Here is a 24,172-nt window from a genome sequence, read left to right on the forward strand (position 1 = left end):
TGTGAATTACCTCCCAATAGAAATAAGCTTTCATATCTTCTATATCTTTCCTCCCCCCAATGCCCGATGAAATCATCTTCCAGCAACAACAAATATAATGAATAGCCTTCCGTCATTCATCTCAAAGCTCATGTATGACTGGGGTCAGGGAGTTTCGACAGCAGCATGCTTGTCCTGCCCCAGCCTGTAGTCCTTTTTATTATTATGACTCAGAATTCCAGGTGAGCAAAAACACAAATCTAGGACAGGTGTTAGCTTGGAGAGTTCAGTGAAACTGTCAGCGTACCTTTGCAAGATTAAAACTGGATTTTTAAAATATATTTCAGTATAACAATTACCCTGTGTAATGGCAGCTCCCAAAGCATCAAACTATAGCCAGACCTTTAGCAGTAAATAGAGTACAGAAACAAGAGTGTACAAGTAGTGAGTTTATTACTTAAATGATTACCTTTGCTTTCTAAACTTTCTTGGCTTGTAAATAAGTTAAACTGTGATTATACATTATATTTTGGGATGATCATTATTTTGTTGTTCCATTTTAAAATTAACCTGTTCGTATCAAAGCACAGAACACTGCATTTATAGGTTTTAGAGTAGCTTTTCCTGTGAGGTGTTTATAAGCTGTAGGTTAATTAAATTTTTAATATCTTTAAAGAATACATTCACTGTGTTTTTTCATTCATATGATAATGAAGTCAAATATTTTAAACTGGTTTGGTTAACAAAATGTTCCCAAAATGTAATAATCTCCATGTTCTGCAAAATACACCATTCTTTTGCATAAAGTGTACAGGAATGTACATTAAAAAGTCATAAAAGGATTTTTGGTCAGAATAATATAAACTTTTTATACTACTATTGCCAGCGCTAGTTCGCTAATTTTGACAACATAATTTACTTGTACAAAGTGACAAACAGGTTCTTTACAATAGAACAGTAATGTTTTTTTTAAAAAAACGCCGTTTATTGTGCACGTAAAACAATACTTAGAAGATTTCCTTGTTTGGTTGGTTGGTTTTCACAAGGGGAATTTTGACTGTAGCACCTGACAATTCCGATTGGTATCTGGTGTTGGTAACGATAATAAAAAGTTATACGTTGCAAAGTAAACATTTCTAGTACAAAATGTTTTGTTACGAGTTTTAAAACTAAATGCATAAATACGTAGTGATTTTACAGGATTACATTTATTCTTATAACATGCATCAATACCGATAAACATATTCCTTGCAATTTATATCAAACTTTCTTATTTTATACGTCTCGCTGAATTCATGTCGTGCTTCGTTTCTATTTAAACACATTAATGTTCTGTACTCTGTTACCTGTTTTCTGAATATTGACGCCTTCGAATTATCCATCTGCTCCACATGTGAAGATATTAACCCAAACAGACCACTTATCACTGACGTTTTATTAGATTTCATTTTTACTGTCTGCCAATGGCCCAGTTCGTATACTTGGTTCCTTCCGGACTCGTGCAGCTAACCACGCGATGCGCAGTTTGTTGGAATGCGGAGAACATTCTAGAGATTTTTTTCGGCGATACCACCTCACGTTTACATCGTTTTCTCAATGGTCAGATTGGCCACGCCGCGTGGTATCGACGTCACTGACGTCATTCGAGGTCTGAAGTGACTGGGCGGTGAGCGAGGGTGTTGTCCTTAACGCCGCGCTCTAATTGGACAGACGACTAAACCAAATAAAGGATACATATGTATATATATAAATATATATATACGACCACACTACCCCTCCCCCCAAATTAGAACTAGAAGCACCAAGGAGAGCTGCTGTACTTCCGAAACAAAGTGCTGTGCCGAGAACCTTATTGTGGGGGAAAAAGTCTCGGATTCCGGAGAAGAGCGATTTCACGCCAGGGGGAAGCCAGTTTATAACGACAGGAGCGCGATAAGCAAGCAGCGCGAGGGATGGCGCTCGATTTTGTGGCGGGGTGTCTCGGAGGTGAGTTTTGGGATTTTGGGAGAATCGTGAGGCGCCCCGAGGGATGCGCTCCCTTTGCATCGCTGAAGTCGCAGTCCAGAATTTTTGTTTTGTGTAAGTCGTAAAAAGTGAAAATTTATTTAGCAGTGACGTCAGGAGTGAAGACGTTTCTGACTGTAAGAAATACCTGTGTAAGAACAGCCGGGAGCAGCTGTCTGCTGGGCCGCTGTGTGTTCTGTTTTAAAGACGTATGTCCCTCTAGTTAGGTACAATACGCAGTTAATACCGGTCTGATTTGTAATGGTTCCATCTACACTAAAGAGGTCAACAACGTTCAAAGTTTTATATGTAGTATGTATTACGTGTGCTGAAACATAATTTTCACGTTTGATTTCTGCATGAGTACAAATCAGCATTAAAATCATAGGGATCAGGAGTAGTAAAATTGTGAGATTGATCATGCATCATATAAAACCAGAACCCTTGTATAAAAATGCAACGGTCTGCTGAATGGGATGCATTTAGCAGCTCCTGACATGAAAGCATTAGGTCTGATTTGGGTAGCGAAGAAGGAAAAATGTAGGTTTGTGAGAGTAACAATAAAGAAAGCCTTACGGCAGGATAGTAATGTTCAGGTGGCGGTGACCGTGGTCGGATGAAGTTGTTTGTCTACCTCGTGAGCCAAAATTTTAATCAAACTCTTGTAGAATTGTCAGTGTTTCCGTGAGCTGTGACGCCATATATATGTATATGCTAGTGCAATGTCTTAGCTTTTGGTAAAGTTAAGTTGCCTTGTGGATGAGCCTGATTGCAATGTGCATTGCTCACAGATCACCCAGGACTAGTTAAATTGCATTCACATTCACTGAAGGAAACTAATAAAGCTTGCTTCCTTGTGGACAAAGTGAAATACTTCTTATACAGAAACAAGTGGTGTTGATTTGTTGGTTCAGATACTGTGTCAAAAATTGATAAAGATAATTAAATGTGTAAAAAAATTGGGTAAATGTTGTAGAGAATGATGGAGTGAGCCCTTACTAAAATTTATTTTGCAATAGTTCTGTGATATCTGCACCATTAGTTTTGTATGATCAGTATTTGCAAGACTTACTTTCTCTGGTGCCATTGAACAATATAAAGGAAAAGAAATATGTACAAGTGAATGGATAAATGAGTTGAAATGCCAACATGAGCAAACCCAGATAATGCCCATCAAATCAACTGTAATGTTTTTTGGAAACTATTCAGTAGCAAAGGATCTTTTTATATTGTCAGCATTTTTAAACTGTTTTTAAGGCTGGATGTGAAGAACATTGTAAAGATAATGTTTTGCACGGTAAGGTGAATTTTAAATACAGTGTTCTGCATGTTATATATTAGAATCCTGGAAGTTTGTGTGTGTGGCAAGATTAAAAAATAAACCACACTATCAAACATACCAGGTACAGGAGCTTTTGTACCGGTAGGACAAGGCAGATTGACATTACAAACTTAAATGCACACCATGAACACTTTCGTTTCTCCTAAAGTCTGCCATTTTGTGATATTTTAATTTCACAGATAGGATAGGTAGACATTATTATCCCGAAGGGAAATTTCGTTTACAGCAGAAAAGTACAAAACATAAGGCATTCTTACATTGATACGAGAAAATAAGTTAAGGCTCACAAACTGACAACCAGTGTTATTGTATATACACACACTCACAGATTTAGGCTGTGATCTCTTGCCAGGCATGTGGGCTCTTTCCTTAGATAACTACAGAGAGCTCCAGCAGATTTGCAAGAGGACTTTTAGTGCGTGGGCTTGTCTTCCTGGCTGCTTATTTTAAAAAATAAAAAAAAAAAGGTTAATTTGTAACTGAACACCTATTTTTTTCACACTCTTGGAGCGGTGCTGTAATTTTTTTTTTTTTTTTTCACCATTAGAATTGAGGCATTAAACCTAGATCCTGGCATCATAACTGATTTTTATTGTTGCTTCAATTATTTACTTACTTACTTATTAACTATACATTTATTTAATTTTAAATTAACTGCCAATAAACAAAGGCAAACAACAACAGGCAATATCTGATCTACAGATTTGTTCTTGCCTGCATCTGTGTGTCTTCATAAATTTGATTTGGTCCTCAATCTTTTGATATTCTCTGGACAAAAAAACATTTGAATATCAAAATTTGTAACAAGGCAAAAGGAGAGTACTAACAAGCTACATGATTTTATTTATTCAGACCTGCACCTACAACACCAAAACTGGATTAAGCAAGCTCAGTGACTGGAGGGTTGTTTTAATAACAAGAATTAGCTTGCAGTGAAGGAATCTGTTGGAAGCGAACCTGCATTCACTGTACTCTTTCAGTAACCAATTTTGACTCCTGTACTTTAAAGTAAACCATTTAATACGTTTTTTTAAAAATCGTCTGGTGCATCTTGGGTTTCTGATTTCTATTCTGATAGTTGTTCCCCATTATGGTTAGGTCCTTACAATAGTGGGCTTTGATGATATTTGTCTATGACATGGTTCTGTTCCCAGTCTTCAGAAGAATTAATCAGTGCATGACAGGTTTGTTTTTAAGGACCACCTATTCAATTCATCCTTTATCACAATTAATTGTTTAAGTCTGTACAGTGTGCTGACTTTAACTTGTGGATTGTATTGTCATCGTTCTCTTATAGTGATAATCACAAAAAGGTTTAGATATCTTCTGATAAGTGTCTCTTGTTTACTTTTCATTCTGCTTGCTTGTTAGTTTTGTAGTGCATGGAACTAGTTAAACTAAGTAGACTTACCCTCCCTTATACGGCTCCCAGTTATTCTTGCCCTGGGTTGGACTAGTTGCATATTTGTCATTTTATCTACATGCTTGTCTGACTCTGACCTTTCCAAGTATACAGTTGCTGGTTTTATTTTATTCTAATTTGTCAATCTAGCAAAACGACCCAAATGTACAACTTGCCTCATTGTGATTGGAAATAGCATATGGTACATTTTTATATGGTCTCCCACAAGGTCTTGTAAACCTAGGGTTCGTTTAAGTCATTTAAAATGCATGCTGCTTATATTCAACAGGGGTCTTATGGTATGTTCTGGGGTGGGCTAGAGTGTGCCTCTCTTTTGGTTGACTCCTAACAGGTTCTTAACATCTGAAAGTCTGACATTGGAGACTGGAAAAAAATAAAAACTCTTAGGTGAAAACCTTATATGTGCAGCATTTTAAAAAGTAAAACGCTTGCACCAGTCAATCTATGATTTATTGCCACACATTTCCATCTGTTTTGTAATCGTATAATATTTATGATAATGCTAATGAAATTGCTGACACAGTGGCTTTCCAGAATTATGTCATGATGAGATTTTCAACATTACCCAACTTTAGTGGACATGTTAAAAGTAAGTCTGACAAGTGCTAGCATTTGCAGGCATAACATTGTGTTGCACTATGAGAAGGTACTCTATATGGCCAAGTTTGTGGACACATCTATATGAGCTTGTTGGACATCTCATTTCAAAACCATATGCATTAATATGGAATTGGCCCTCCAATTGCAGCTGTAACCACTTCCATCCTTTTGGATTTTGGAGGGTGTCTGGGGGAATATGTGCCCATTCAGCCAAGAGTGTGTGAGATCAAGTACTGAAGATGGGCAAGAAGACCTCGCAAGCAATTGCCATTGTACTTGTTCCTCAACACTAAACACCAAACTCATCCAACTATGTCATACTCATCTAACTATGACCTGGCTTTGTGGACATGGGCACAGTCATGCTGGAACAGAAAAGTGCCTTCCCCAAACTGTTGCCACAAAGTTGGAAGTGCACAATAATCTAAATACTACACCATACAAAGACATTTAACAGACCCTTTCATTGGGACCAAACTGCCTAGCACAAACCCTGAAAAACAGCCCCAGAACATTATCCCTCGTCCATCAAACTTTACAGTAGGTACTATGCAATCAGAAAATAGCATTCTCCTGGCATTGTCCCACCCCAGATTTGTCTCTCTAGAGTCGAATAGCTGACAATTGGCAATGTGATCATAGGCTTGTAGGCCATTCTAGGCCATGGAAATCTATTTCACAAAACTCTTGCCGCATGGTTCTTATACTGATGTTGCTTCCCTGGAAGTTTGAAATTCTGTTGTTGTGAGTAACAGAAATTTTACACACTATGTGCGTCTGCACTTGGCAGCCGTATTCTTTGAGTTTGCATGTACTACCTCTTCGTGGCTGAGCTGTTGTTGCTCCTAGGCTCTTCCACTTCACAATAATAGCACTTGAACTGGAACAGGGCAGATCCAGCAGAGCAGAAGTTTCACATACAGACTTATAGCGAAGGTGACCTCCTATGACAGTGCCATGTTGAAAGTCCATAAGCTCTTTAGTAGGACTCTGCTGCCAGCGTTTTCCAATGGAAATTGACATTGCTATGTGCTTGATTGTATGCAACAGTTTAACAATGATTGAGACTGAAACATATGATCTTAATTTGGAGGGGTGTCCACATATTTCTGGCGTTCCAGTGTATAACCTGCACCAAGCAGGTTGTGGAGTGTCGGATACATGTTGGCCTTTCTGAACATTTACATTTCCTTTAGTTTTCAAAGCAGTTACTAATGCTTCTATTGAAAATCATGAACAAATGTCTTACCTTAAAGAAAAAAAAAAACTTTAATCAACTGCAGTATGATTGGTTTTCATGCCTAAACTTTGACAAATTCAGAAAGCCAAATGTATGAACACTTACTGTACATACTTTATCATGCTTGTGTGATTCATAAATAGAAGTGGCTGAGAGCTGTGAAATTAAATCTGAGCTACTGTCTGAGTTGTTCAAGACACAAATGATCATTTCTCACTATTGAAAGAGTGTAGATGTTTCCTCTTTTTATGCAGCAAAGTTGATTGCTGTTCCCCTAATCATCATATTACAATTAGTCAGTTTTTATTTTTAACCTTTTATGTAACTAGGAAAAAACACCAAGAAATTAAATTCTTTAAGTAAATCACACCCAAATTACAATTTAAACAGAGTATATTATTCATTAGACTAAATACAGATCCAAGTACAATTCTGGATACCTCAGGAAACGTAGGGTAAAGCAAAGCGTTACTTCAAACCAGTGAAGCACTTTGCAGTTTCAGTCAAAAGATCAGCCTAAGATGTAATGGATGTAGTCCTTGGCTTGAAAACTGTTTGGAGTTCAGCAATAATAAATAAATAACAGTAATAATGCAAAATTTCATTACACATTTAAATAAGATCTCATCAGATTTTTAGAAATATAAAATATGTTCAAACCTGAGAAGTTACATTGCGGTTCAAAGAGACAAAAATGAACATTGGGCTAATTTGTAAGCAGTCTATTCTTACAATTTAAGATATTTTTCTTTGCTTATATTTTTACCAGTATAGTGATGTCACAGTCTCTGTCATTTTGTATGATTAGTTTTACCAGTGCTGCCATTTTGAAGAGTTTGGTCTCTGGAATGCTCCATGTTTCCAGCATGAGACAGATTAAACGCATGACAGAATGGCAGCCACATTAAAAAGATGGGTGTACACCTTGTAATGTATCATGATTTGCCACAAAAACAGGCTAAAAAAATGATCACACAATGAAACTAAGGTGTGTTTTGGTTGATTCAAAATGGGCAGAATCAAAAATAATGAGAAATCAAAATTTCAAAAAAGGCAAGAAAAAGTCAAACACAGAAGAAATGCAAAGTAAGAAAATAAAATTAGAGGGTCAAAATGCAAGAAAATGGTATTTGACTTCTTGTATTTAGGTATTAACAATAATCTAGAAATGACCCAACCAGTCTCATTCAAAAACAAGTAATGAAGCCAAAAGTTATAAATCCAGAGAAGCAAACAACAAAATGGTCAAAAGACCTCCTTAACTGCAAAAGTGAAAGGGAGCAAAGGTGTAGTTAACTGAACGTTAACTAATGCTGCTTTGCCAAATGAGTGGTAAACAAGGATATGTAGCCTGCAGGCGCTGTATCTTGAGCTAATAAAAGCACCTGAGGGAAATTGCGTAATCTGATGAATCATCCCAAAAATTAAATAATCAAGACTCCATAAAACACCTAAAGCAGATATTTTTCTTATGTTCATAGTCCGTTAAGTGCATTTGAGATACTGAAATGTAATAAAGCAAAACAAGTACAGTGTCTTTGTAAAGTGTAGTAAGACATCGTTTAGATAATGGCATCAGAAGAGTTAAAAATCAAAATATAAGGACTGCATGTCAAAATGGGGAAAGGGCATTTAAAAATTAAATTGCAAGTCTTTGGAGCCTGTATCGGAAAATGTTGAGTGAAAGAGCATCATGAATAATCCTAAGAGCTTTACAGAAAACATGGGCCAGAACAATGATCTTCCACTGTGAACTGAGAAGAGGGGAGTATAGTTGTGAGCTGTCATCTTGAGCAAAGTATTAAAATAACAGTCATAACACACGTTTATTGCTCATTTACCTTAAGTCAGGTGTATTTACTTTGTCTTTATGATCACCCCCTCTTCAGCATGTAACTGTGGAAGGTATTATTATTATTATTGTTATTGTTGTAAGGCTTGTAGGCCTGATTGCCTTTAGTTAGAAGTTAAGTAAAGTTATGTCAAGTACAGTTACTTTTAAGTTGCAGTGCTTCATGGGATTGCTTACAACTAAAAGAACTGTTTGCTTGCATTTTAGCCAAAATAGATAGGTTCAGTACAGGGTGGGAGTGGTCCGTTAGATCAGGTAGGTTAATACTGGGTTGGAAGATAAGCAAAATGGTTGATTATTTTATTTGAACTGTGAGGTGATGTAGTTATGCATGAAAGAACTGCCTTTTGATTGATGAGAGTTGCTACCTGACTGCCATGGGTGTCTGATTACTCTTCTCCAATAAAGCTGTTAAATGGATCTACCATTTATTGACTTTGGCTCTTTGCCTCCACTTAACTCTGGACTTCTGAAAGTCAACAGCTAATTTTTTTATTGTAAGCATTTATTGCAAGGTGGTGTGGTATGAAGAAGATGCTCTGTGATTCTGGGCATCTCATGGTGTCTGGTCAAGTGATTACAGAAGCTGTGCTTCTAACTGCATGACCTGAAAGGCTTTATTTCAGTAGATCAATGTCCACACATTCTTGCCTGTATTGCTTATTTCTGTAGAGGTTATCTGAATGCATAGAAAGTGGCCTCTAACAGACTCTTCCTTTTTTAGGGCTGTTGTGCAGAGTTGGTGAGACTGTATCTAGAGTACATTGTGCACTTGTGGTCATCATGCTATACAAGGAGTGTTAAAGTAACTACCAGATCCACTTGTGAATTACTAATTTATACATTCACTAATTAAATGAGAACCAGCAGAATCGTTTGATATTTAAATAGCAAATGAAATGAAGGGGAAGTTAATGTAAGATTGAACACAGAATGTTCTGCTGTCCACAAAACACTCAATCACCAAGTTATATATCTAAAGTAGAAAAGTTGACAACCTTAAAATGAAGAGAAAAAAAAAACTGAATGAGATACTTGGACAATTTTACATCATCTGGTCAAGTGACCTTGATGAAAGCCCCCACCACCTTGGTCAGCCCAGGTTTTTTCAGTAGGCTGCCGCTAAACAACATGATTTTATTACTGGTGTCTTGCTTTTGGCAATTGTTTTACTCTTCATCTTAAAATATGCTGTTTGATGCTATATTCAGTCTTGGCAGGGAAACTGTATTGGCTGTGGACACTGAACATTTTTCTTCCTTCAATATTCATTTAGTTCTTCCTGCACAATATGAATATATTCATTCTGTTTAAAACAATGTATAAGGTTTCTTGACTTTCCTCCCTAACACGGCTTTATTAAATTAGCCAGTCTTAATTTGTCCAATGAGTGAAGAATGGTGCTTTTTAGAAAATGTATGTTATAGGTAAATATACATTTTTGGGCTGAGGGAGTTTCTCCAAGAATGTGACCGTTACAAACTGTTACAAATTAAAACATTTCTAGAAAAATATTCCCTGAACTTGATGCTCCTTTAGTTCCGTTTACAAGACGATTTGTTAGAGGTAGTAGGCTAAAGCTGACTGGCACATTTGTTAATCATCATCCTGCCCTTCCACGTCTGTCTCATTTCCTAATTTCTCATACTGTTCTTGGTCCTGCTTTACTCCTTCCAACATCGTGCTTATCTCTTTAGACCGATTGTATCTCTGTTTTAATATTTCTATGGCTGCTTAATCTGTAACCTTTTGTAATCTTCCAGTCACAGTGTGAAACTTGTCCAAAGGGTGTGAAACTTGTCCAACAAGCAAATTAGCCTTAAAGATTGCCACCCTGCCTTCAAAACAGTTTATAGCCTTTTACACTCCAAGCTTGAGAAATTCCATTGTTTACCTTCTCAAATGGTTGTGCACGTATATATCAAAATGGTAAATTGAATAGGAATTGGCAAGGACCCAGTGGTGTAGTATAATGGTTCTCAAATTCAGACTGTTCCAACCAATTCCACAATCCATGAGTCATTTTTAACTAGTTTTGATCTCATTTTTTAATTCGTTGATCTTTCTTCTTTTTCTTCTGTTCCATTCAGAAAAGTGCAGTAGTTGTGATATTTATAAGACATGTAGATATATTGTTGTTTTCCCATATCTTTAATTGCTTAACTTTCTCCCTCTTTCTATCCAGTTGGTTTTCAAACACTTTCATTGAAGTTTTCTTTATTAATTATGTCTAACAACTGATAAAATGGACTTTGCACATTAAATAATATACCCTGAGGCAAGGTACATTTTTACTACCTCCTTACAAGCATGCTCCCAACCTCTCTAACAATGAACAAACAAATAAATAATTTATCATTTCATTTTCTAACAATGAACAAACAAATAGATTATCAATTCATTTTCCAACCCGCTTTATCCAGACCATGGTCACAGGTTGGAGGCTAGCAGGAAGAAAACCTGGGCAGGGCACCAGCACATCATGGGCAAAACACACACTAGGGCCAATGTAGCAGTGCCATTTTACCTAACATGCCTGTCTGAACATCGGAAGGAAATTGGAGTACCCTGGAGGATGCCCACACAAATATGGGTAGAACATTAAAACTCCATGCAGGGAGAACCCGGGATGGAAACCTTCGTCTCCTTTCTGTGATATAGCAGCTCTACCAATGCGCCACCATGCCGCCTGTATATTATGCTTGCAAAATAATATTAGCTTTAAAACAATAAAATAGACATTTATAAACAAAACAAACAAATCTTTCACCCCTCCATTTTTTATTCATTTGATTCAGCATAATTGAATGCAAGACAAAAAACTAGCGTTTTGCAAACTCATCTTGTGCTTTTCTCTTTATACCCTGGAACTTTCAAATTGTATTCTGCGAGCTAAAAGGTGCCATCGCTTTTTTTAAACTAAATCCATATTGCAAATTTGAGAGTCATTTACCATTTATTGTACATGTGGCTGGCACCTTAACATTCCAGAAATTAAAAAAAAAAAAAACATTCTAAAATGACAATCAATATACATACAACATGTAAAAAATCAGGAAAATTAATGGTGGTATAATGCTAATTCACTTAGCTTCGATGTGCACATATTTTAAATTGATTTCTTGGAAGCTTGCAGTATGGCAAAGCAATGATATTAGCATTGTGAGCTATTTAAAACTTTTAATGAAAGTATTTCTCAACGGTTTTTAAAAGTAGTGTGTAAATAAGGAACTGGATGTGTATGTTGAAACAGTGAGCGCTAAAGGGAAGCTATTTGTGTGTTCTTATTAGTAAGTTATCTGTTAAATAACCAAGGCATTAATTAAAAATTCAATCAATGGATTCTTGGCTAAGCTAAGCGTTCAGCTTCATTTGTTACAGATGTAGCATAAGCAGTTTAATTTCTGGATTGATACAAAAATAGAAGCTGATGAATAACTGTTTACTTAGCTAAGGTAGGAGTTGAAATAAAAGAATAAATTGTTTGGGGTGATCCCTGCATCCATTGATTCAGGGTACTATAACTTTAAACACTTTACAAAGTTTAATAAAATTTGGTTATAAACAGACAAACATTACCTGCCATTAGATTCATTGTGGCTTGGCTTCATTGTCACAAAATTGAACTGTATTGGCTGCATGTAGGGCGTGTCCACCCAATGAAAAATTATTAAAAAAATAATAACGTTTTAGCTTATTTTGACATTTAGTTGCCTTCCCTATGTATCCGAATGTCTACTGCAGGACCTCCTAGTAACACCACTGATTCACTGCTCCTTTTGCAATTGGGGGGAGGTGGGGAATGCTTTCATCTAATTCAGGAGTGCTCAGCGCTGAGCCCGTGGGGGCTACGGTAGCTGCAGATTGTTGTTTCAACTAATTTCCATTTTTATGTTTCGTTATATTTCAATTAGAAATGCTATTATTTCTCAGTGTATTGCTCAGTCCCTTCAATCCAAAAAATTGTATCAGGAAATATTTGCTTCTCAGAAGAACTCGTACAATCAATATATGATAAATCTGTCCATTTATGTTAAATTTCAATAAATTCAATAAACCTTGTAGGATTTTTTTTTTTAAACTGAGAGAATAAATGCATGAAAAGTAAATAACTGTGTTTTTGAACTAAAATAGAAGTTAAATTAAAGGCTAGAATAAACACTTGCAGCCGTCCAGGACCAGAGGAAAGCCCCACTGTAATCACTGAAGCAAGCATCATGAGGCCATGTCTTGGAGTAATTGTGCTTTTATGGTTTAGGCAGAGAGTGAGAACGCCTTTCAGTGTCCTTCCATTTTCCAGATATGTTTGGATAGCAAACATTGCTTTGTTGGAGCTAGACATGAACTCCTAATCATCACTGTCTTGATTTAAAAATAAGAATTACTTTTTGCTGCATATGTCATAATTTTAAAAAAGTGCTTTACTTTCACATTGTAGATCGGGTTTAGTTTCAAAATAAACACACATTCATGTAAACACTACTCTTAAAGACTTTTATAACTGTGATATGAAAGTTAGGAGTTAAGGGAATTGACGTTCAGCTGATCCTACATCTTTTAAAGCGTGTGTCTCACTGATGCAATCTGTTTTCCTCCAGCTTTGAGGTTTTGTTCATTTTTGGTCAGTCTCGAATGTGGCATTGCCACCCCTCTCTAGTGGAGCAATTCTGAAGAAGATGGTTTTGAGTTTAATGAAGTCTTAGTAGACTAAAACACAGTTGAGTTTTATTGAAGGTTAGTTTTGCTGAAAGACTAAACCAGTTTCTACTACTTCAAGAATAAAGTGTGCTTTTAAAAAGAACTCTTGATTTTGTTTGCTCAACTCAGAGCCTAGAATGTGACAAAATGTTTAAAGCTGATGTTATATTATGTGATTTTTAGTTGTGGGGCATGTCAGACTTCCCACCTGTAGTTGCTGATCTTGTCCTTGGACCATTTCAGTTTAAACAACCAAGCATGTCTAACTTACTGACCGCGTGCCTGACTTTCCAGCAGTTCACTCCTTTTTGTGTCGGCCCAGCCAATAACTTGCTGCTCAACAGAGCTGGCTATGTATGAATGGTTAACAGGTACAACCACAATCTTTGTCCCCCACACCCCATCTTTTACAATACTGTTATGACATCAGATAAACGAGCTTGTCCAGAACACATGCAGCATCGAAGAATAAGGAATACATTATATTGTACTTCCACTTGAGCATTCAATGGTTGTTCACTCTAATGTGCAGAGAGCCTACCCCTATGACTAAAGACTCCCTAGGATTATGTAAATGAAGGCTATGACTAATAATTGCTGGAAGAGTAGTGTAATGTCACACAGACTTAAGAATAGTTAGTCACTACCTATGCGTTATACCAGGCCTTGTTCTGAGGAATTATGAGGTTGGCTTTCCTGGGATATCTTGCTCTGGCTTGTTCACAAATATGCTCAACCTGTAAATAAACTGGTAAATGTATGGAGGAGGATTTCAAATCCATTATGACAAATGCAACGTGAAGGGCTTTGCTTCATCTGATAGCACATAAAATGACCATTTGAATAAAGTGTACAATAGTTTGTTTGTTTATAATTGGACTGTTTGCAGAGTTCAATTTTGCATTGGGATTAGGATCCATTTTCTACAGGAAAGTAGAGTCTACAAATGTCCTACCCCAAAAAAACCCTTTGTATAACCCATCAAAAATATCTCTCATTGGTGTAGCCCTAATTTTTTGCATCCTGCTACAAACCCATTTAATTCCCTTTTGAACCATGAACATCTGATCAGAGGCTACTGATTCTGGTGAAGCATGAAAACAGCATTTTGGTCAGCACATTCCTAAGAAGTCAGGAGAGTTCTTTTATGTTTGTTTGCATGTGATCTTTGACCTCCTAAGCAAGGTGCCAAGCACAGTGGCCTAGAGTGGTAGTTACGAGGATTGTCCGGGTTTTACAGAACAGAATGCACACACCCTCTGACAGACCAATAGCTGATGACCTGAATTACATACACTGTTTTTTTTCTTGATGTGCTGCCAAAATTAGCTAGTGCTACCAACCAGGTGATTTGAATGGTTGCTTTTCAGCAGTTCTTCTCCGATTTCACAATGCAAAGCACTGGAAGTAAAATGGAGTGGTCTGTATGGTGTGGGATTTGAACGTAGTGGTTTATCTGAAGGGAACAGATGCCTAAACAGAAACATGTCCTAGAGGTCAGTGACTGCTTTAGGGTCAGTGATCCTCACCCATCCACCCACACTTTTGCAACATATAATTGGATTATAGAGTCACAGGACCATGCGCTGCAAGTTAGTGGCTGCAAAAATCTGGCTGGGGTGACCATCCATCTCTGGGCATAATTGCACTCTCATGCACCAGTCACTTTGCATTGCCATGTATCTAGGATGTGAAGGGAAAATTGGAGCAGATATCGAAACAAGCAAGATCCATGCGGACAATAACCAAGCTGTGATCTGAGCCACTATGCTGCCCCTCTAATATATTCAAACTTAACCTGTTAACTCCTTCATGATAGTAGTGGAAGTGCTATCTTATTGCATGTAAAACATGGTATGTCTTGGATTGAAGTGGATGGTGGAATCTAGTGCATCTCATATATACTACCAACATATATTCATAATTGATTTCCCTAATCTAGTTTAGGGTTGAGGAAGAGCTTATGTACAACATCCTCTGCACATTAGTAGCCATCCCTAGATGAGAAATCCCTCAATCACTTTAGTTAAAAACTTGGCACTGCTAAGCCTGGTCTTCTTTATTCCCCTCTGAATACAAAGTCTTGCTAATCCTTATCTGATCATGCCCTTAATTTCTTAGAAGACCAGGACTACATTTGCACTTTTAATTTCACAATTGCCTCACTTGTAGGGTTTTCGATCTCCTATATTGACGGACAAGCTTGCAGAGCACAGCAATTTTTTTTTCCTCCTCCTCCTTCATGCTTACACCGTTCTGATGAAATTGTGAACTCTGCATGTTATCAGTTCATGCTTTGTCTGTTACTGTTAGAGACCAGGATCAGGGTTCAGCAAAATGCATTTTCTTAAATTTCTTCATGAAGTCTGAGGTTCTTTCTAAATCATTGTATTGTGTATCTTGGTGTTTTTTAATAGTTTTGTTCTTGGAATACCTGTGTGTGTGTGTTTGTGTTTTAAATGCAGTGGCCCAGTGTGAGAAGTGGTCATTCATATACTCGTGTACTAACCGTAATAAATGCTGTGTGATGATTTTTCAGCAGCAGCCTAAAGCATTCTGATTAAGGAAAAGATCGTAGAGGTTTGGGGAGACAACTTAAAATGAAGCAGATATGGATGGCAATGTCCAAGAAAAGTTAAACTTTTTAACAAAAGAGACCTCTACTGCACAGGTTCCTATTTTGGAGCACAACCACCTGTAGGGTTTAGGTTACTTGTGCACAAATGCTTTCAGTTCATTTGAATTGTGCTTCTCCAATAGGACTTCTCCCTAAATTGTTGCCGTTTTAACTATATGATTAATTAAATGTACCTGTGCTCATGTGTAGAACTGGATCCTACTTTGCAGCCAATGCTGCTGGAATGGAACCTGAATAGGCTGATTTGAGAATGGATACAATGTAAAAGTAAGTGTTGTAATAAGGTGATTCATTGAATCATTTCTTTGTACATGTTACAAAACTAGTCCATGGAGCTTGGTAAGAGGTTTATTTGGATACATTCATTGTATTTTTTGCGTTATTTTTCAAACCAGCAGATGAGCTAATCCATCATCTCAAGTCTCCTTGTCTATTATGAAATCTGCAAGTTGCAGCATATACCAACAGCCCTGGGCTAATAGTAGACCCAGCCTAGGAGGAATCGTCTACCCATTGCATTGAAGACTTGACACCTGCCCATCCTTATTTCATATTTAAAGATGTAAAACTTGAGCTAATCAGTTTCTGTAAATGTGTGGTCAGTCAAAGGGGAGGTTTGGTGAACTACAATTCACTCAAGTCTGCAGAGTTTGCTTTTGACTGGTTTTGTGTGCTTTATGTGAACTTGTTGCTTTGTTGTATAATAGGTTAAACTTTACTGTGTTACTGCTACTATTTACACTTGGTATTCTGGTGAGAGCTGCCTCAACAGTGGAGCATGCTATTTTGTATATTTTATTAAATGCATTTCAATCCATGTAATTGCAATAGGTGGCATTGTGGAGCAGATACTGGTCAGGCCTAGTCTTTGTCTATTTGACATTCATATTGGTGGTCTGGAGCTTTTTTTATCGGTCCTCTGGTTTTCTTCCACATACAAAAAATATGTATACATTTCTTGACCACTCAAAGCTGTCCACATAAACATTTTCTTGGTGAACTAATGTAAAATTAATTCAGTTTTCTGTAACTGTTCATATAGTAACTTAAAGGTGATTTGGATGTGCTTCACAAACTCTTTGGGGGGGGAAAAAAAACAGGTATGGAGACCCTGTGTGTGGCCTGCATGTCCTGTTCATTTGGATCTCTCTTTAAGCTCTTGTGTGAGCAGAGACTTTCTGATTGCTTCATATCACAAGCTGTGCACCTGTTTGTCAGTTCAGTGAAAAAGAAGAAACAAACAAGTTCTGGTTATGAACGTGCTTTGACAGTAAATCACGTGTTGTTTTGCTAACGTGGAGTAAATAAGTTGCCCACAACTCTACCTTCTTTCCTAGGGTGAACAGGTTTCAGAATGTTTGGTGAAAGTCTTAATTTTTTATTTATTTTTAATTTAACAGCAATTGAATTTTATGCCCTGATGAGATCTAGTAGCTGCTGTGGCCTCTGCTGCTTTTAGAAATAGGAGTGTGGCCAGACAGGATGACACTGAATTATGTAAGCCACAAAGTTGCTAGTTTGATTACTGACTACTTAGGTCGCACTGGTTAAGGTTTCTTACTGAAAAAATATGGCAACATCTGGTATTAAGATTGCTGTGTTAACTAACTACAGGGGTGAAAAATAGCTATCATCTATATTCTTGCAAACCTAAAATGTCAATTTTTGTTTTATCAATCCATGCAATTTTCAACTTGTGGTATTCAGACTTTAAAGCTGGCAAAGTTGTATATAAAGCATAAAATCGCCCTGCGTCTCACTTGTTTTTTTTTTACAGGGCACACTTTCATGTTCATCTATACTTTTTCTTGGAATATCTGATTACAAATTGTGGGACACTGTGTTTTGGGTTCATTGCATCATAAACCATCTGAGCCCTGAGATTGAAAAGTGACTCCACACTTTACAGCTGGCTTGTGCATCTTTTGTAAGATTTTTGCGTGTGATTTTGTTTTTGGCAAATTTTATAGCAGAAATTTAAAAATGTGCATGTTCCTCTGAACTAGAGAGAGAGAGAGGTTGGGAACATGTACTGATAGCCCGTTGCCGCACCCACCACATGACAAAACACCTGGATTGAGACCCGAGTGCAGTGGGTGACACCTCAGCACACCACTGGAACAGTGTGACATTTTTTTACAGTGTCTGAAGTGCCAATCGTGCCACCAACCCCCAAGTTTTCCCTGAAAGTTGAAGGACCTGCTAGGTGCAGATTAACGTCATACCCAGGATGAAGCAATTGCAGGTTAAAGGCCTTGCTCAAGGGCCCAACGGAGTATAGTCACTTCTGGCATTCACAGGATTCTGAACTAGCTTAGCCATAGCCAAAAAAGAACAGTTTTCTACTGTCAAGAGATGTTTATTTTGGAGAGCACTGTTTTCCTTGGCATGTCCACATTCGTACCCCTTTTGTTCTTTTTCTTCTTTGTGTTCATGAATATACCACTTTCTCCCTGGCCTGGCAGAGTATTTGGTCTCCTTTTTTAGAGTTTTGTTAAATAGCCTCTCTTGAAGAGCAGCAATGGTGCTAAATTTCATCCAGCTGGACTCTCTGGCCTCCATCATTCCATGGTCATTGTGTTGCAGTAAAGGTTTTGAAATGGTTTGCTCCTTCACCACCCTAACTGTGGTTCCCCAGTAAATGAAAGAGTGGACTCCTGGGAGAGTAGCAATATGTTGCCAACATGTTTGAGTTTAGGCATATACAGGATGCCATAGGGGCATTTTTAAATTAAATGAAAACGGTGAATTTTGAAGGGTTCCAAAAGTTTCAGTTTATCCTTTACTGATATTGGTAAGAGTACCGGGCATTGATTTCCTGTTTTCCTCTGGAGCAACTACTGCTTGATGATGCTTTTTGGTAGTGTACATATTTCAGCCCCTTTTGGAGGTGGTACACTACAGTTAAACACAAATACTCCCTGAATCCATTCGAGGGCCATTGTTGCATCTGTTGAATATCAGAGCAGCATTGCATGCAAGACGGGAGCCAGGTCTGGATGGGACAGCAGTCCGTCATGGGAAACTAACTTAAACAGTCTGCACCAGTTTTACAGTTACCATTTAGCCTAATCTATGTTTGTTTTGGGATGAAGGCCTGATAGAAATACTCTGCTAAAAATGAAACTGAAGGTTTCTTTGTGTTTATTAGGTTTTAGCCATATGAGATTGTCCTAACTACTCCTGTCTGATTTGGTTTCAGGGGCAGCAGGAGTGCTTGTTGGACATCCCTTTGATACAGTCAAGGTGAGTTGGCAAAACAATACTAGATGACAAAGCAATAAAAACACTCTTCTAGAAGGTGCAATTTGGTAGGCTTATACTTAGACACTTTTGCACCATTGCTGGGAGGCTGGTGGGCGTGTTTACGTATGGTCTCTATAGAATTAAACATAAAAATTATTTTTAGTATTTCAGGTAACGGATAGATGGATTCAATGATCTTTGACTAAGATAATCAGCTATAGTAAATAACTCCAGTGTTCTGGGGCACCATCTGGTGCAGTGAAGCATTTAATCCTGCATAAGTCATGAAGTCAATGAAGGGCACACACACACACATTCGCTCACCCATAAAGTGCCAGTTTGTGGCTGCAGTTTAACCCAATATGCATGTCCTTGGGACGTGTGAGGAACAAATACGGTTACTGTGTAGAGTTTATATGTCCTGGACTCTGGAATTAAGAAGTGTTAGCACGAACAACTGTAGCACTTTGCAACCCTAAGCAAGTAAATGGCGAAATTTAAAAGTTAAAATTTATATTGTGTATTAATGCAGGTCTTAGTTACTTGAAGTTTTCCAAATTATAAATGAGTACAACCTTTTGGTATTTAACCAGGCCATGTCTTAAAGAGATGCTGCTTATTGCTGATTTCTGTGTTAATCTGTGTGACTGTTGAATGTGATGATTGCTCAGCAGGTGAAACCCAAACTGCTTTGCCAGTTGGTTGCCTTGTGTTTTCATATGCACCAGAACACCCACTCCTGACCAACTCGGTCAAAATAAAAATAAAAAGATATGTGTCTGCTTGTTTGTTTGTCTGTCTGGTTGCTTTGTCTCTATCATTCCAAAAGATGGTGCAGCACAAACATTTTCAGTAATAAAATGCATTTCATTTGTCATTCCAACAGCTGGCACATCACAAACATTAACACTGCTTTTACGAATCCCATACCAAACGGCATATGCATTGCATGGTGCACTGCAAACGCTAACAATGAGGTCAACATTGATTACTTAGATTTCAACCCAATCTTAGAATAGCTAGTTGATAGATAGTAGAATATTGTGGAATCATGAGGCGACAGCACTAAATTCTGTGCCATAGTACTGCCCAGCCTGTTTACGCACACCAATTACCCCTGCCCTGCATTCTCTCTAACATTTAATTCATGTGGGGCATTGCAGTTTTTGGTTTTGTGTTCTAGACACCATTTTCTGCTGATACATTTAGGATCTGTGTGAAGTGTACTTTATAAGTCTCCAAAAGCCTTAAATAACAATTGATAATGTGTGAATTTTGGTTTGATGCTTAAGGATGTGAACACTCCCTAAGTTTTTGCAATGTCGTGGCGGGTTATAATTTTCTGTATGCCTTTTAACTGCCTTTATTTTTGAGCCAGGGGCTGTCTTCATTAACAGCAAAAGTGTTACTTTGTTGTAGATGAGGGATAAGCCTTTTCCTGAAGGAGTTACCTAGTAAGTACTGTCTCGGTGGATCCTTGTTTTTGATTTTTGTGCTAAAGACACTATTTTTTATTTACTATCCTTTTTTTTTTATTTTATAAGTTATTGCCGATTTTATTGTTTGTAATACTTCATTACATTGAAGTGAATCATTTGTCAAGTGTTGAGCTAAGTATTACCGTTTAATTTTTTGAATCCACTGATATGCGAGTTAGGAATTTATCCTGACAGCTTAGAATGACGTTGTGGTTAACATCTCCCCTTGTGCTTTGGCAGGTACGCCTTCAGGTTCAGAGTGTGGACAAGCCTCTTTACCGAGGGACATTCCACTGCTTTCAGTCCATCGTGAGGCAGGAATCGGTAAGTATTTGGGCATGAGTCACTTTCAACACGACACACCATTGATGTAGCACCACATCCAAAAAGCAGATGGCTGACATTTATCCACCATTATATTTATCTTGGGTATTTTCATTTATATAGTACTTCCAGCAATCAAGATTACACCTTCCTCACAAGGTCCGTATTGTGTAAGAAATGGTCTCATGTAAATATTGTTTCAAGATTTCCAGTACTGCTCTGAGATTCCTGTCAATAGGCTGTGGTAACACAAGGGTGACCTCCACCTGACATCTCCCTTTCCATGTCATCTGACTCTCTGTCGCTTGTTTTAGCTCTCTTGTAACCTGAGAAGCTGATTGACAAAAGCATGTGCTACACTAGAAATGGAATTATAGGCTCAAAGCAGTTTAATCCTCTCTGAGTCTTTCACAGCGAAGCTGAGTACATGTTATCTCGGTTAGATGCAACACCATTCAAGGTTTTACTGCAGGACACTTCTAGTTTACTGCTATCTTCCTGGGCCTGAACACAAGTCACATAAATGTGATCCAAAATCCAGGTTACTTAAATCTGAACCGTTTGCTGGTAATAAACTAATTCTGCTAGATGGCTGCATATGCTGTACAATCAAGTTGATTATCGCTAGAATGCAACACCACTAAAAATTGTATTAAAAAATGCAGTGTGTAGCCACATGGTTAGAGAATCTTTGTCTAAGAGTGCTCTGAATTTCTGGTTTAGCAGTTTGGATAGGAATTAATCTGGTTCACTAATAATCAAAGAGCCAATAACAATGAAGTATTTCCAAGTAAATGTATTGTCTGTACCCACCTCACACTTTTATCACTTTCATTGTAAGTGTACCTCAGCAACTTTTTTTTTTTTAATGCCAAATCACATCAGTTATGTCCTCCGTAAAAGACAGTAAATGTATTTTTTTTTAACTGCTCTTTATAATTTTGTAGAAATGTTTTGCACCTTAGAAGGAGAACGTGGGATGATGGTATAACCATGACCAGAAATGGATTTAACATTTCCATTTGAGATGATGGCCTAGTCTACCTCTGATTGGCATGATCTTGTTTGTTTTTTTTTTTAATGGGTTTTCTCCTCACACAGAAGAGAGGCCGGGGAGGCCAATTGGTGACAATATATCAGCTGGCCTTTGCATATGTCCTTTGAATTTGCAGCAATTCCAGAGTGATTTCCGTTTTGGGCCTATCTCGGCATGATAAGGCATTGACTCCAACTAATCTGGACTGTATTGCTTTGAGGATGGATAGAAGGATCAAACTTCAGCATGTAGCACACTGACATATTAGTTGGCACTGCTGCCTCTCGGCTCCCAAATTCTGTGATCAGACTCTGTCGGTGTGTAACATGTTCTCCCTGTGTGAGTACGTCAGCCCTCATCCCCAATGTGCAATAGTATTGCAGTTGGACAAATATTGTGTCTTCTAGATCAGTGGTTCTCAGACTTGGTCCTGGGGACTCCCATGTGGCTGCAGGTTTTTGTTCCAGCCTGATTCACAATCAAGGAGTCATTTTACCTCTAATTGACCTAATTGTTTAATGAGCTGCTCTTTTCTGTTGTTCTTCCTTCAGAGAAGCACAATATTTTTTTTTCTATATAAACTTTTCTAAGATGTACAGAAATATTAGTATTTTTTGCTGTGGATATAAATGCTATAAACTTTAGTGTTTTTATTTGTAATTTGTTCCCTTAATTGTGTCCTAATAATTGGCATTAACAATAAGTAGCGCAGCCAACCTGACCAATGACAGTAAATGCTGTGAGCTGCAACTATGTACTTGATCTCCAGTTCCACTGAAATGCTCATCCACCTTAATAAAAAGATATGTGTCTGTTTTTGTTTGTCTGTCTGGTTGCTGTGTCTCTGTCATTCCAAAAGATGGTGCAGCACAAACATTTTTAGTAATAAAATACATTTCATTTATCATTCCAACAGCTGGCACATCACAAACATTAACACTGCTTTAACGAATCTCATATCAAATGGCAGATGCATTGCATAGTGCACTGCAAACACTGACACTGAGGTCAATATTGATTACTTAGATTTCAACCCATCTTAGAATAGCTAGTTGATAAATGGTAGAATAAATAACCTGGAAAATTAGAGGAAAATCATGAAAAAATTATTTAAAAAAAAAAAAGTTACTCCGAAAGCATCCCTTTGTAATATATACATTACATGCTTGGTACATTCTAGTAAATATTTACCAAACTTAATGTAGAAAATGACAAAACTACAGTAACCTCAAAAACACAGAAACTTTGAAATATCAGCTTGCTTAATTAGCCTAAAGGTCCAATTAAAAACAGAAGTCAGTTGAAACAAAAACCTGCAACTACATGGAGTCCTCAGGGCTGAATTTTAGAACAGCTGGTTTAGAGTCATTAGAAGCCTTTGCCATAACTGCACTTAAGTTTAAGTTGGAGCAACCTTTATCTGTTTCTCCTTTCCCTAGTCATTCAAAACAAAGTGATCTGGTTTACTTGGATCCGTGAGTCTGAACTCTAAACCGTTCTGTTTAAGAAGGCACACTCGCCAGCACACCTATCTTGAACTCCTTCCCAAAAAGCAACTAAAAACTGGTTTTGTCATTCCTGTCAGTGAGTTAGCAGAAAAACTGGATTCAGCAATATGAAGCTTCTTGTAATTGCTGTACTACTGCCTTACTATGAAACACTTGATAGTAAGCCACTGAAATGGACTTGATCAGGCTTTCAGTCTTGAACCTAATTTTTATAGACGTCTCCACTAAGAGCCCTTCTTGATGTAACCTGATCCTTGGCCATCCTTAAAAGATTGTCTTTCATTTAACACAGACTCCTCAAGTTTACTTGTCTGAGGCCACCAACATGACAGTGCAGTAAGTGAATCCTTCCTGTCTGCTGACAATGGAAAGTTTGTCTGCTGACAAAGTTGTATATGGATGCCCTCTGCTGGGCACATTACACCACAGCCGGTCATGAGAACTCTGGTCTCTTTTTTGCAAGGATATCTGTAATGTAATTATATTTATATTGTAATTTTATATTCACCTTTGTGTTGAAATCAAAGAACAATTAGTTTGTTCATAAGTGAGATAATTGTAAAAAAACAGAAGTGAGTTGGCAAGCGGCCTTTCATGACACGGTTAAATACATGTCCAAGGAGACAGCGCTGCAGTGAAGCACAACAGGAGGTATATATGTGAGGTCACCCTGATGTTCTTCCATCTGCAGTCTTCTCATGTTTCCTCAGCATGGTCCGTTTCACTTATAGTACACTTCCTATTAGACAGGCTCATACTGTTTCCATGTCTACACATTAATACACAATACTGTATACATGGTCT

The 24,172-nt window shown here is 37.6% G+C and overlaps 1 protein-coding gene across 1 annotated transcript in view; it reads left to right on the plus strand.

The window, feature by feature from the left end:
* Positions 1-1,646: 1,646 nt before the first annotated feature.
* LOC120519002 (mitochondrial basic amino acids transporter) overlaps positions 1,647-24,172 on the plus strand; it is a 28,937-nt gene continuing 6,411 nt past the window's right edge. The window contains exons 1-3 of the mRNA XM_039742073.1: positions 1,647-1,965; positions 18,979-19,022; positions 20,741-20,824. Of these exons, the coding sequence (XP_039598007.1) occupies positions 1,932-1,965; positions 18,979-19,022; positions 20,741-20,824 (162 nt within the window). The 5' untranslated portion in view covers positions 1,647-1,931. The remainder of the gene's footprint in view (positions 1,966-18,978; positions 19,023-20,740; positions 20,825-24,172) is intronic.

Source organism: Polypterus senegalus, chromosome 18, assembly GCF_016835505.1.
Source record: "Polypterus senegalus isolate Bchr_013 chromosome 18, ASM1683550v1, whole genome shotgun sequence".
NCBI lineage: Eukaryota > Metazoa > Chordata > Cladistia > Polypteriformes > Polypteridae > Polypterus > Polypterus senegalus.